The sequence below is a fragment of the Oncorhynchus nerka genome, linkage group LG8, assembly GCF_034236695.1.
Source record: "Oncorhynchus nerka isolate Pitt River linkage group LG8, Oner_Uvic_2.0, whole genome shotgun sequence".
Lineage (NCBI taxonomy): Eukaryota > Metazoa > Chordata > Actinopteri > Salmoniformes > Salmonidae > Oncorhynchus > Oncorhynchus nerka.
In genome coordinates this window covers 24,417,851-24,432,919 of record NC_088403.1, presented here as the reverse complement: position 1 = coordinate 24,432,919, position 15,069 = coordinate 24,417,851, and the positions used below count along the sequence as shown (strand labels likewise).

Genomic DNA, 15,069 nt, shown 5'->3' with positions numbered 1-15,069 from the left:
GAGAGGTGAATTACAGGTCACATGCTATAGCAGAGGCTTGGCTGAGGATAAAGTAGGCCCAAGAGCTTCTAATATGGTCGCTTTCACGACATTACTGGTGCCGTTGTTCCATTAGGGAACTTCCTATTGTGTTACGACAATATAGACAGACGGGTGTGTCTAGGCTGTGGCTGAGCAAAGATTCCTTTTCCAAATTCACTTGGCAATGACATGTCATCAGTGTTTTTCCAGGCAGGCACCCTGGGAAACTTGACTGTTTTTGTTTTTTGAGGATATAGACAGGTTTCTCTACGGAGGGGCAGACAAGACTACCAGTCTATTTATACACCAAAAGCAGGCATGTGAGAGAGGTATTTAAGGACACAGTGGAAAAGGTCTTTTAAGGACACTGTCTAATTCCAGAGGGGTTTCTGTGTCACACGCTCACAGGGCCAGTCTCCATCGTCAGTAGTAACCCCTCTTCATCTACACTTTCGTTCCAGGAACACAAGCTGTTTAGCTCTTCAGGAAAACTAAACACATGGCCTGTTACAAGAGAAGGCAGTGGAGGCTGCTGAGGGGAGGACTGCTCATAATGTCTGGAATGGAGCAAATGGGATGGTATCAAACACATGGTTTCCATGTGTTTCCATTCCTCCCCACTTAAGGTGCCACCAGCCTCCTGTGACACACACACCTGTGGGGATGAGCAGCGTGGTTCCTTGCTGCACCACACACTTGTAGCACTTGTCCACCTTGTCCCCGAAGAACACCTCACTCTGGTTGGGGGAGGAGCTCCACGCCTCGTATAGTGCAAGGTTGGCCTGGGTCGGCTTGATCATGTAGAATACCTTCTCACCCTGGAAACATAGAGAGTAGAGAGTTAACGAGAGTTCATTAAAAAATAAACATTTTAACCCAAAAAACATCAGAATGTGACTAAAATTAGAAGCACTCAGATGCCTGCAAAGATGTTTCATTTCAGACACACAGATGCGTTTGACTTTCACACCAGGGGATTTTTTCTTCCTGTTTTTCACAAGCTGAGCTGCACATTGCTTCTATAGCGAAGGAGAGTGCTTGCCTGCCAGCCTGGCGATGTCACCATGAACACAAAGCACAGTTTGTGATTAGCAGTGGTTGGTTACTTTGTTGCCGTTGGAGGGATCATTTATTACCACGGCGGGGACAGAATTCCCCCTGGAACTTCCGCCAGGGTACCAATCAGCCTAGATTGCTCTAAATAGCTCCCCCATGTACAAACATACTTGATTAAATGTCAGCGCGCATTACAAGTGGTGAGAGGAATGCCAAAGAGCGAGCCAGGCCAGCGATTTATCACCAAATAATGTTGTGGACACAGTTGATTTCATTGACTTGCCAAACTGCACTCAGCTCACTGCTAGGATTTGATAGTTACATGTCCTACATGGACACTAGGCTAACACCCACTCACCCAGAGAACGTGGTACCACACAGAGGTGCCGCCGAAGTCGATGTGGAAGTCAGTGTAGCTGTTCTTAACCCCCATGAGGCAGTACTTCTGGACAAAGGGCTTGGGGAAGAAGGAGTCATCTGGCCAGTAGTTCTCCACCCAGGACATGTTCTGAGCTACGTCAGGTACCACCACCTGATCTGCCATCCTGGGGGGGAGAGAGTGAGCGGTAAGAGGGGTATGGCTACTTAAGAGGGTTAAAATCACAGTAAAAAGTGCTGAAATTGACTAAATAATGAGATCATTGATAATACGTAGTTTGATCACTTTTGTCATGAGCTGTACATAATGTATTGTTGAATGTTTGTGTTCATTCTTGTTTTTCTCTTGTGAATCATGAAGAACTTGACAGCAGTCTGTGGATGCTCTTGGTTTCTGTTTGCATGTCTTGTAAATAGCATTAATTTAAAATGTATCCATTTGAATGGAGAGAGAGTCTGCAATGGATTATTAGAAGTAGGACCACATTACAGCTTACCTGGTATCAGAGAACTCCAGGCTGATAACGTTGAGCACCTTGGGCCGATGAGGCTTGTAGTAGTACTTAATAAACTCTTTCAGCTTCATCTTGCTGTCTGCTTGCCTGGCCACGTCGATGACGTCAATGACTTTGTCACCGCCTGTGGACGACAAGAGAATGATGACCAAGCCGTCATATAGTGGAGCAGACAGCAAAACGTGGTATCAGTCTGCCCATGGAATCATCATCATTTTGTGTCTACAGTTGCACCATTCAGCCAGATATAATACATCTGGTTAAGGAGAAAGGACCATTCCTACTGAAATGACAGACACCAGGGATAACCATTTTAAATGGGAGTCAGTGGGCGAGGGGATCTGAACTCTGAAGCTCTCTGGCATTTCCATGTCTCTGTACAACTCCTAAGGGAGATACCGGCACAGCCAATACACCATAGGAGTGGATGGAGTGGGGGGCGGGGGGTGAGGGCCAGACAATCTGTCCAGTCCATATGAGTCCCAGAGGTGGAGACTGGGGAAGGGGCCACTGTCTTTAATGGGTGTGAGGGTAAAAACCCACCAGCACTCACACACACAGCTGGGAGGCAGTGAATCAAACGACACAGTGAAAGCCGAGGAGAGAGAGGGCCGGAAACGGGGGCCTGTCGGCAGTGTGGGGACAGGACAGCTGGTGCTTGTGTGATCCTCCCACCACCAACCCACACACCCCTAATGTTCCCCAACCCCCTACACACCACACACACAGCGGGTCCAGCTGGACAGCGTCTGATGACAGTGAACAGCTGGAGTTAGGGTAGCTAGCCAAACAGAGAGAGCAGAACAGAGTGTGTTCGTTCTGTCAGTACCAGCCAACAAGCCCAAAACAGACCATAGTAAATACTCCACACTACACCTTTATATTGGCTGGTAGCACATGGTCAAACTATTCCTGTGTTTTAAGCAATGCACCGACACCTGGCATTCACTCCAGCTAGACCCTGTAGGGTGCTTCCAGACACCAACCTTTCACATGATATTTAGACTGAAAACTTCACCTACCCCCAACGAGGAGGAACAACATTAAGTACTGGGAGGTGACAAATGCCAGGTTTATCCTAAGCTGTCCGACCATAGTCTAGGCTTGGGTAACCCCAGGAGACAGCAGGTTCCAGGCCTGTCCCCCATTGTGTCCCAACTGTAAGGAGGTAGGTAACTTGATCCTGCTTGTGTTCTGTCTCCACCCAGTCACAACACCTGTGCTGAGCAGCTTAATGCTCAACCATCAGAGGGTGGAATATGAACTTCCATGATAAAACACAAGCAGCTTAATGCTCAACGGAGCATGGCAGAGGGTGGAATATGAACTTCCATGATAAAACACAAGCAGCTTAATGCTCAACGGAGCATGGCAGAGGGTGGAATATGAACTTCCATGATAAAACACAAGCAGCTCAACGGAACATGGCAGAGGGTGGAATATGAACTTCCATGATAAAACACAAGCAGCTTAATGCTCAACGGAGCATGGCAGAGGGTGGAATATGAACTTCCATGATAAAACACAAGCAGCTTAATGCTCAACGGACCGTGGCAGAGGGTGGAATATGAACTTCCATGATAAAACACAAGCAGCTTAATGCTCAACGGAGCATGGCAGAGGGTGGAATATGAACTTCCATGATAAAACACAAGCAGCTTTGGGTTGCGTTGGGCATCCAGTCGGTCCAGATAGCTGTGGGTTAGTAATGGGCTTGTAATAGGAGCCTTGTGGTACCAGGCCTTTCTATTCTATAGAGAGCAGAGGTGGTCCTGTTGGGGGCTGAGGAAGACCTGCCCTCCCCTCCTGTAGGGCTTATTCAGCCTTTGGGAGATGATTGATAAAGGGGCTAAATACCCTCTGAACCTGGCAACCTGTTTGTTTGATGGACAGATGGCGTCCGCACAACGTTAGGCGCTCATTATCTGACAGAGAATGCATTCATTAGCTTTTAATTATATTCTATTTCAAAGCAATAGGTGCAGGCCACATATGTCCTATCAAATGGGCATCCCGTGCAGTAGACAGGCAGTGGATGGGTTGGTGATCAGTCTTAGCTGTGCTACATGCTAAATGTCTGCCCTACTACCCCACTTATTTACTTAGACAGAGAAAAGCCCAGGGTGCTTGAGCATGCCCCCCCACGTATACACTCTCACTCTCTATGTCCTTACCGACAACTTGCTCCACATCTTTGACAGAGAAGGATGGTTGAGGCAGCCTGAGTCCCAGTCCCTCTATGTTGGACACAGCGATGGGGTACTGCCAGCCGTGGCTTTCCAGGTACCTCTGGGTCACCTGCTCCCCAGCCATCCACTGCAGGATCTCATCCCCACTGCAACACACACACACACAGACAGACAATGGTTCATGGCTAATTCCTGTTGATATGTTCAACTCTATGTAAATACCCAATGAGAGAAATTAAGAACATAATACATGTTAAGTATTGTGACTAAAACAAAGATCACAGTCTTGTTCATAGAAACACAACTGCTGAGGAAACGTGCGTTTTCTGTGCAGGTGTGAGAGTGGGTCTAGCTTGGCATTAGAGTCCTCGGTGGTAGGTGTTCTGGGCTCCTACCTGGCAAAGGTCCTGTTCTGGAGCTCCTTGACAAACACAGAGGTGCCAGCCTGCACTGGTTTAGTGCCATCGTCCTGCTCGGTGTAGTCATGCCTGTGCCAGTTGTTGCGCTTTTTCACTGCAAGAGGAGAAACGCAGAACATCAGACTCACAAAACGCCACAGCCTTCACTGGCCATGAAAACGATCACTATAGCCAGTGACAGACCTGAGACAAATGATTACTGTATTCAATTTTCTTCCCTTAAACCAACAGAGCCTTGTGAATTATGGATAGTCATTAGTCTTGATAATATATTTTCCCCGTTCATCCCCGAGCACAGAGGCCAAGGTGAGGGCTAGGACCCATTTAAGTCAAAAGATTACAGCTCCATTCAATTAGCCTGTTAATGTCTGGCCCCAGGCTCTCAGGGGTCAGGCTCCTCTAAATCAGACTGGAGACTATGCTGCTCTCCTGGGGACAGTCCATCAGCCATGAAGGGAGAGAGAGGGGGAGGGATGGAGAAAAAGAGGAAGAGTGAACAGGCATGGGGGACGGAACAAATAGAGAGCGATAAAGAGAGAGAGCGCGGGAGAGAGAGATAAAGAGAGAGAGCGCGGGAGAGAGAGATAAAGAGAGAGAGCGCGGGAGAGAGCGCGGGAGAGAGCGCGGGAGAGAGAGAGATAAAGAGAGAGAGCGCGGGAGAGAGAGATAAAGAGAGAGAGCGCGGGAGAGAGCGCGGGAGAGAGCGCGGGAGAGAGAGAGATAAAGAGAGAGAGCGCGGGAGAGAGAGAGATAAAGAGAGAGAGCGCGGGAGAGAGAGATAAAGAGAGAGAGCGCGGGAGAGAGAGAGATAAAGAGAGAGAGAGCGTGGGAGAGAGAGAGATAAAGAGAGAGAGCGCGGGAGAGAGAGAGATAAAGAGAGAGAGCGCGGGAGAGAGAGAGATAAAGAGAGAGCGCGCGGGAGAGAGAGAGATAAAGAGAGATGGTAGTAAAACAGATAGGAGAGAAAAGAGATGGAGAGAGACCGACTGAGGAAGAGAAGACAGGATGGACAGACAGCGACACACACAGAAACAGACTGGAATACTGACTCAAGGAGGGTCCGTGTTGGGGTTCACAGTTAGGACAGTGGTAAACGTCAATATCCACCGCATGGTGCTCCTCCACCTGGACACAGCTGTGGGGAGACAGGAGACATCACATTACTGTCAGTATATACACAATTGAAGTCAGAAGTCTACACCTTAAATGCATTCAAACTCAGTTTCACAATTCCTGACATTTAATCCTAGTAAAAAAAATCCCTGTCTTAGGTCAGTTAGGATCACCACTTTATTTTAAGAATGTCCGTTCCATGATCTCGCCATCACGGTTGACAACTCCATTGTGTCCTCCTCCCAGAGCGCTAAGAACCTTGGCGTGATCCTGGACAACACCCTGTCGTTCTCAACTAACATCAAGGCGGTGGCCCGTTCTTGTAGGTTCATGCTCTACAACATGCGCAGAGTACGACCCTGCCTCACACAGGAAGCAGCGCAGGTCCTAATCCAGGCACTTGTCATCTCCCGTCTGGATTACTGCAACTCGCTGTTGGCTGGGCTCCCTGCCTGTGCCATTAAACCCCTACAACTCATCCAGAACGCCGCAGCCCGTCTGGTGTTCAACCTTCCCAAGTTCTCTCACGTCACTCCGCTCCTCCGCTCTCTCCACTGGCTTCCAGTTGAAGCTCGCATCCGCTACAAGACCATGGTGCTTGCCTACGGAGCTGTGAGGGGAACGGCACCTCAGTACCTCCAGGCTCTGATCAGGCCCTACACCCAAACAAGGGCACTGCGTTCATCCACCTCTGGCCTGCTCGCCTCCCTACCACTGAGGAAGTACAGTTCCCGCGCAGCCCAGTCAAAACTGTTCGCTGCTCTGGCCCCCCAATGGTGGAACAAACTCCCTCACGACGCCAGGACAGCGGAGTCAATCACCACCTTCCGGAGACACCTGAAACCCCACCTCTTTCAGGAATACCTAGGATAGGATAAAGTAATCCTTCTCACCCCCCTTAAAAGATTTAGATGCACTATTGTAAAGTGGCTGTTCCACTGGATGTCTTAAGGTGAACGCACCAATTTGTAAGTCGCTCTGGATAAGAGCGTCTGCTAAATGACTTAAATGTAAATGTAAAGTGAAATGTCAGAATAATAGTAGAGAGAAATATTTATTTAAACTTATTTTTTTCATCACATTCCCAGTGGGTCAGAAGTTTACATACATAGTTTACGTATTTGGTAACATTGCCTATAAATAGTTTCACTTGGGTCAAACATTTCAGGTAGCCTTCCACAAGCTTCCCACAATAAATTGGGTGAATTTGGGCCCATTCCTCCTGACAGAGCTGGTGTAACTGAGTCTGGTTTGTAGGCCTCTTTGCTTGTGCAGGCTTTTTCAGTTCTGCCCACAAATTTTCTATAGGATTGAAGTCAGGGCGTTGTGATGGCCACTCCAATACCTTGACGTGGTTGTCCGTAAGCCATTTTGCCACAACTTTGGAAGTAGTGTCCATTTGCAACCAAGCTTTAACTTCCTAACTGATGTCTTGAGATGTTGCTTCAATATATCCACATAATTTGCCTGCCTCATGATGCCATCTATTTTGTGAAGTGCACCCGTCCCTCCTGCAGCAAAGCACCCCCACAACATGATGCTGCCACCCCCGTGCTTCACGGTTGGGATGGTGTTCTTCGGGTTGCAAGCCTCCCACTTTTTCCTCCAAACATAAATGGCCATTATGGCCAAACAGTTCTGTTTTTGTTTCATCAGACCAGAGGACATTTCTCCAAAAAGTAAGCAAGCAAAGAGGCACCGAGTTTGAAGGTAGGCCTTGAAATACATTCACAGGTACACCTCCAATTGACTCGAATTATGTCAATTAGCCTATCAGAAGCTTTGACATAATTTTCTGGAATTTTCCATGCTGTTTAAAAGGCACAGTCAACTTAGTGTATGTAAACGCAGCCACTGCCAGCTAGCCTACTTCAGCAGTACTGTATCATTTTTAATCATTTTAGTCAATAAGAATAGCAGCACTGTAGAAACTATTACCCTCAACTGAACGACTTGATTAGTGTAGTGTTAGCTAGCTACATAGTTGTCTTTGCTGTCTTCGTATCCAAGATAATTGTGTAGTTTAGAGTGTGTAGTTTTTAGAGTGATTATCTTAATTTACCGAGGTTAGCTAGCCAGCTATTTGTCGTCCTTAACGTAGGAGACACTGCTAGCTAGCCAACAGCTAGCCAACGTCTACCGATTAGAACTCAACAACCCGGTCGCATTCCGCCTCGCTCCACAGGTAGTATCACATTTTCATTTCATCTCATTACAGTACAACGGTTTGATTTGTTTGATCGTAGCTAGCTACATAGCTAGCTACATAGCCGTCTCTGTATCAAAGATAATTGTGTAGTCTAGAGCGATTTTCTAGGTTACCTAGCCAGCTATTGTCGTTCTTTTAACGCAACGTAACGTAATCAACACTGCTAGCTAGCCAGCTGGCCCCAAATCAACAACGCAGCCACTGCCAGCTAGCCTACTTCAGCAGTACTGTATCATTTTTAATCATTTTAGTCAATAAGATTCTTGCTACGTAAGCTCAACTTTCTGAACATTCGAGACGTGTAGTCCACTTGTCATTCAATCTCCTTTGCATTAGCGTAGCCTCTTCTGTAGCCTGTCAACTATGTGTCTGTCTATCCCTGTTCTCTCCTCTCTGCACAGACCATACAAACGCTCCACACCGCGTGGCCGCGGCCACCTAATCTGGTGGTCCCAGCACGCACGACCCACGTGGAGTTCCAGGTCTCCGGTAGCCTCTGGAACTGCCGATCTGCGGCCAACAAGGCAGAGTTCATCTCAGCCTATGCCTCCCTCCAGTCCCTCGACTTCTTGGCACTGACGGAAACATGGATCACCACAGATAACACTGCTACTCCTACTGCTCTCTCTTCGTCCGCCCACGTGTTCTCGCACACCCGAGAGCTTCTGGTCAGCGGGGTGGTGGCACCGGGATCCTCATCTCTCCCAAGTGGTCATTCTCTCTTTCTCCCCTTACCCATCTGTCTATCGCCTCCTTTGAATTCCATGCTGTCACAGTTACCAGCCCTTTCAAGCTTAACATCCTTATCATTTATCGCCCTCCAGGTTCCCTCGGAGAGTTCATCAATGAGCTTGATGCCTTGATAAGCTCCTTTCCTGAGGACGGCTCACCTCTCACAGTTCTGGGCGACTTTAACCTCCCCACGTCTACCTTTGACTCATTCCTCTCTGCCTCCTTCTTTCCACTCCTCTCCTCTTTTGACCTCTCCCTCTCACCTTCCCCCCCTACTCACAAGGCAGGCAATACGCTCAACCTCATCTTTACTAGATGCTGTTCTTCCACTAACCTCATTGCAACTCCCCTCCAAGTCTCCGACCACTACCTTGTATCCTTTTCCCTCTCGCTCTCATCCAACACTTCCCACACTGCCCCTACTCAGATGGTATCGCGCCGTCCCAACCTTCGCTCTCTCTCCCCCGCTACTCTCTCCTCTTCCATCCTATCATCTCTTCCCTCTGCTCAAACCTTCTCCAACCTATCTCCTGATTCTGCCTCCTCAACCCCACTTTCTGCATCATTTGACTCTCTATGTCCCCTATCCTCCAGGCCGGCTCGGTCCTCCCCTCCCGCTCCGTGGCTCGACGTCTCATTGCGAGCTCACAGAACAGGGCTCCGGGCAGCCAAGCGGAAATGGAGGAAAACTCGCCTCCCTGCGGACCTGGCATCCTTTCACTCCCTCCTCTCTACATTTTCATCTTCTGTCGCTGCTGCTAAAGCCACTTTCTACCACTCTAAATTCCAAGCATCTGCCTCTAACCCTAGGAAGCTCTTTGCCACCTTCTCCTCCCTCCTGAATCCTCCTCCCCCTCCCCCCCTCCCTCTCTGCAGATGACTTCGTCAACCATTTTGAAAAGAAGGTCGACGAGATCCGATCCTCGTTTGCTAAGTCAAACGACACCGCTGGTTCTGCTCACACTGCCCTACCCTGTGCTCTGACCTCTTTCTCCCCTCTCTCTCCAGATGAAATCTCGCGTGACGGCCGGCCGGCCGGCCGCCCGCCCAACAACCTGCCCGCTTGACCCTATCCCCTCCTCTCTTCTCCAGACCATTTCCGGAGACCTTCTCCCTTACCTCACCTCGCTCATCAACTCATCCCTGACCGCTGGCTACGTCCCTTCCATCTTCAAGAGAGCGAGAGTTGCACCCCTTCTGAAAAAACCTACACTCGATCCCTCCGATGTCAACAACTACAGACCAGTATCCCTTCTTTCTTTTCTCTCCAAAACTCTTGAACGTGCCGTCCTTGGCCAGCTCTCCCGCTATCTCTCTCAGAATGACCTTCTTGATCCAAATCAGTCAGGTTTCAAGACTAGTCATTCAACTGAGACTGCTCTTCTTTGTATCACGGAGGCGCTCCGCAATGCTAAAGCTAACTCTCTCTCCTCTGCTCTCATCCTTCTAGACCTATCGGCTGCCTTCGATACTGTGAACCATCAGATCCTCCTCTCCACCCTCTCCGAGTTGGGCATCTCCGGCGCGGCCCACGCTTGGATTGCGTCCTACCTGACAGGTCGCTCCTACCAGGTGGCGTGGCGAGAATCCGTCTCCTCACCACGTGCTCTCACCACTGGTGTCCCCCAGGGCTCTGTTCTAGGCCCTCTCCTATTCTCGCTATACACCAAGTCACTTGGCTCTGTCATAACCTCACATGGTCTCTCCTATCATTGCTATGCAGACGACACACAATTAATCTTCTCCTTTCCCCCTTCTGATGACCAGGTGGCGAATCGCATCTCTGCATGTCTGGCAGACATATCAGTGTGGATGACGGATCACCACCTCAAGCTGAACCTCGGCAAGACGGAGCTGCTCTTCCTCCCGGGGAAGGACTGCCCGTTCCATGATCTCGCCATCACGGTTGACAACTCCACTGTGTCCTCCTCCCAGAGCGCTAAGAACCTTGGCGTGATCCTGGACAACACCCTGTCGTTCTCAACTAACATCAAGGCGGTGGCCCGTTCCTGTAGGTTCATGCTCTACAACATCCGCAGAGTACGACCCTGCCTCACACAGGAAGCGGCGCAGGTCCTAATCCAGGCACTTGTCATCTCCCGTCTGGATTACTGCAACTCGCTGTTGGCTGGGCTCCCTGCCTGTGCCATTAAACCCCTACAACTCATCCAGAACGCCGCAGCCCGTCTGGTGTTCAACCTTCCCAAGTTCTCTCACGTCACCCCGCTCCTCCGCTCTCTCCACTGGCTTTCAGTTGAAGCTCGCATCCGCTACAAGACCATGGTGCTTGCCTACGGAGCTGTGAGGGGAACGGCACCTCAGTACCTCCAGGCTCTGATCAGGCCCTACACCCAAACAAGGGCACTGCGTTCATCCACCTCTGGCCTGCTCGCCTCCCTACCACTGAGGAAGTACAGTTCCCGCTCAGCCCAGTCAAAACTGTTCGCTGCTCTGGCCCCCCAATGGTGGAACAAACTCCCTCACGACGCCAGGACAGCGGAGTCAATCACCACCTTCCGGAGACACCTGAAACCCCACCTCTTTAAGGAATACCTAGGATAGGATAAAGTAATCCTTCTCACCCCCCCCTTAAAATATTTAGATGCACTATTGTGAAGTGGCTGCTCCACTGGATGTCATAAGGTGAATGCACCAATTTGTAAGTCGCTCTGGATAAGAGCGTCTGCTAAATGACTTAAATGTAAACTTCCGACCCACTGGAATTGTGATACAGTGTATTATAAGTGAAATAATCTGTCTGTAAACAATTGTTGGAAAAATGACTTGGTGTCATGCACAAAGTATATGTCCTAACTGACTTGCCAAACTATAGTTTGTTAACAAGAAATTTGTGGAGTGGTGGAAAAACATGTTTTAATGACATCCGACTTCAACTGTTAAAGAGACAGACAGGACCATGACAGCCTGGTCCCAATATTTGGGGTCACATTGACCATAGAGGTTGGCAAGTCACTACAAACAAATCTGGGACCAGGCTAGCGCCATGGTGTTTTCACTTTCAGATCCAATAAATCAACTGACGGGACAAGAGACTGTTCTCTCCAGGATCATAACACCAGAGAAGCTGTTGTGGAAACAGGCTCTCTCTCACTGATATCTCCATCCATGGTTTCAGGGCCCATGCTCTGGAGAGTTTGAGGGATTGAGAGAGTTTTGTACACAAAAGGAGTAAGCCCAATGCATGAAATACTTGACTTTGTCTGGGGGGGGGCGACTCCTACTTACATGATTTAAAGCCTTTGGGAAAAGGGGTCACATACAAGTTTCTCTCACTGGGTCATCCTTTGGGCCAGACTTGAGACTTACGAGACACAAAAGATATCATGGTTTTGCTAAACTGACACCCTGTTCTGACACTCTGTGTGGCTGTGGATAGTGATGTATAGGAGGAGCAGAGAGAGGCTAGAGGTAAACATAGAGCCAGAAACACTACAGAGTGGTGTTGTATATGAGGAGCAGGGAGAGGTTAGAGGTTAACACAGAGCCAGAAACACTACAGAGTGGTGTTGTATATGAGGAGCAGGGAGAGGTTAGAGGTAAACACAGAGCCAGAAACACTACAGAGTGGTGTTGTATATGAGGAGCAGGGAGAGGTTAGAGGTAAACACAGAGCCAGAAACACTACAGAGTGGTGTTGTATATGAGGAGCAGGGAGAGGTTAGAGGTTAACACAGAGCCAGAAACACTACAGAGTGGTGTTGTATATGACAGGCAGGGAGAGGTTAGAGGTTAACACAGAGCCAGAAACATGACAGAGTGGTGTTGTATATGAGGAGCAGGGAGAGGTTAACACAGAGCCAGAAACACTACAGAGTGGTGTTGTATATGAGGAGCAGGGAGAGGTTAGAGGTAAACACAGAGCCAGAAACACTACAGAGTGGTGTTGTATATGAGGAGCAGGGAGAGGTTAGAGGTTAACACAGAGCCAGAAACACTACAGAGTGGTGTTGTATATGAGGAGCAGGGAGAGGTTAGAGGTAAACACAGAGCCAGAAACACTACAGAGTGGTGTTGTATATGAGGAGCAGGGAGAGGTTAGAGGTAAACACAGAGCCAGAAACACCACAGAGTGGTGTTGTATATGAGGAGCAGGGAGAGGTTAGAGGTAAACACAGAGCCAGAAACACCACAGAGTGGTGTTGTATATGAGGAGCAGGGAGAGGTTAGAGGTAAACACAGAGCCAGAAACACTACAGAGTGGTGTTGTATATGAGGAGCAGGGAGAGGTTAGAGGTAAACACAGAGCCAGAAACACTACAGAGTGGTGTTGTATATGAGGAGCAGGGAGAGGTTAGAGGTAAACACAGAGCCAGAAACACCACAGAGTGGTGTTGTATATGAGGAGCAGGGAGAGGTTAGAGGTAAACACAGAGCCAGAAACACCACAGAGTGGTGTTGTATATGAGGAGCAGGGAGAGGTTAGAGGTAAACACAGAGCCAGAAACACTACAGAGTGGTGTTGTATATGAGGAGCAGGGAGAGGTTAGAGGTAAACACAGAGCCAGAAACACTACAGAGTGGTGTTGTATATGAGGAGCAGGGAGAGGTTAGAGGTAAACACAGAGCCAGAAACACTACAGAGTGGTGTTGTATATGAGGAGCAGGGAGAGGTTAGAGGTAAACACAGAGCCAGAAACACCACAGAGTGGTGTTGTATATGAGGAGCAGGGAGAGGTTAGAGGTAAACACAGAGCCAGAAACACCACAGAGTGGTGTTGTATATGAGGAGCAGGGAGAGGTAAGAGGTTAACACAGAGCCAGAAACACTACAGGGTAGTGTACGTGGAAGACGACCTCAGGTGACCTTTTGCTCCCTGATTATTTTTAAGAGGTACGAAAAGTCAAGCAACCTTGAAGTTGGGAGGCGATCGGTTTTACTTGTCTGGGGGACAGTGGCCTTCGGGCAAGGAATTAGTTAGTTAGGGCAAGGAGATTTTCCCTGGGCCCTAACAATAACCTCTAGACCACTCTGGGCCAGACCTTTCCCATTAGCTCAACCATGTGTTTGTCTCAGTATCACACAGAACTGCAACAGTGTTGACGTCACTCAAACCCCTACACCACCAAACCTCCGACCGCCCCACAACAGCCAGACCACAGGCAGCAGCACACACATTCCTCTGGTGCATACCAACGCTCTGTTCCATAAGAGAACGCTGAATAACACACAGAATCCTGTGAATAGGCTCTGAGTGTTGCCATTATGCGTGGATGCCCACCGATGCATGGAAAGGGGGAGAAAAACAGCAGGCAACATTTGTGTCACTGGGGTATGGGAGGAATCTAAGACAGCACTTTTAAAAGAGCTTCTTCTCAAGTAAACAAAAAGATAAATCGTCTAAACTTCTAAGCTAAACTTTAGTTTCAGCTGACAAGAGCATAAAGAGACAGATGTGGACTAATATCTTTTGCTGCTCTGACATGGATATTATGTAGCAGAAAACACAAAAGGGACTATTTCCTCATAGTGACAATCTGTTCTTTTGTAAAAATACAAACAAACTGAGTTTCTCTAGTAGCTAGTTTAAGAGGCTTGAGAGTTCATGAAGATGGCAAACAACTCTATGAACTTTACGCAATTCCGCCTTTTTCCCGCTCTGCAGTCTTCCTCTCATTCAAATCTCCCTGCTCTGTGACTGGTCTTCAGTGGGTAAATCTAAATGAGTTTGGAGGTCCTGCTCTCTGAAGTTGGGAGTGACAAACAGTGGAATTCCTTTCAGTGTGAAAACAGAAAACACTGGGGGACTTGCTTAGGGTGGTAAATGACAGCCATTAAAGTTCCAGCTCCCTCCCTCAGGGTCCTGGAGTTAGCCTGGGGGCTAGGTGCTGTGTGAGGACGTAGTAAACGTTTCAATAGCAGATAATGATACTATTTTCACAGAGGGCCTGTCTAGGAGTGGACACAGTTCTCACCAGCCACTATCAGCGTTGATCAGAGTGGAAATTGCAGGAAATTGTAAAGGGAAACAAAGGCCAGCAGGAAACAGCGTCACACTTGAACTTTCTCTGGTGGTGTGTTGTTGCTTGTTAAGTCTCCTTAGCAATGGTGTTGTTGTTCAGCAGAATATTGATAAGACAGCAGCTATCAGGCTACGCCTGATTTTAGGTAGGGATAAGTGTCATATATATTTTTTTATTGTAACATTTCTTGGGTACTTTTTACCCCTTTTTTGTGGTATCCAATTGGTAGTTACAGTCTTGTCCCATTGCTGCATCTCCCGTACGGACTCAGAGTGGTTGAACGTCGAGAGCCATGCGTCCCCCGAAACACGACCCTGCCAAGCCGCACTGCTTCTTGACACACAGCTCGCTTAACCCGGAAGCCAGCCGCACCAATGTGTCAGAGGAAACACTGTCCAACTGGCGACTGTGTCAGCGTGTATGTGCCCGGCCCACCACAGGAATCGCTAGAGCGC

At 48.6% G+C, this 15,069-nt stretch overlaps 1 protein-coding gene across 2 annotated transcripts in view; it reads right to left on the bottom strand.

The window, feature by feature from the left end:
* The window catches only part of LOC115132989 (lysine-specific demethylase 7B-like), a 31,234-nt gene that overhangs the window by 9,016 nt on the left and 7,149 nt on the right, over positions 1-15,069 (bottom strand). For both annotated transcript variants that reach the window (XM_029665770.2, XM_065021557.1), the window contains exons 2-7: positions 5,628-5,713; positions 4,555-4,672; positions 4,145-4,305; positions 1,953-2,094; positions 1,436-1,622; positions 677-839 (exon numbers count right to left, since the gene is read on the bottom strand). In XM_029665770.2, the coding sequence (XP_029521630.1) occupies positions 677-839; positions 1,436-1,622; positions 1,953-2,094; positions 4,145-4,305; positions 4,555-4,672; positions 5,628-5,713 (857 nt within the window). The remainder of the gene's footprint in view (positions 1-676; positions 840-1,435; positions 1,623-1,952; positions 2,095-4,144; positions 4,306-4,554; positions 4,673-5,627; positions 5,714-15,069) is intronic.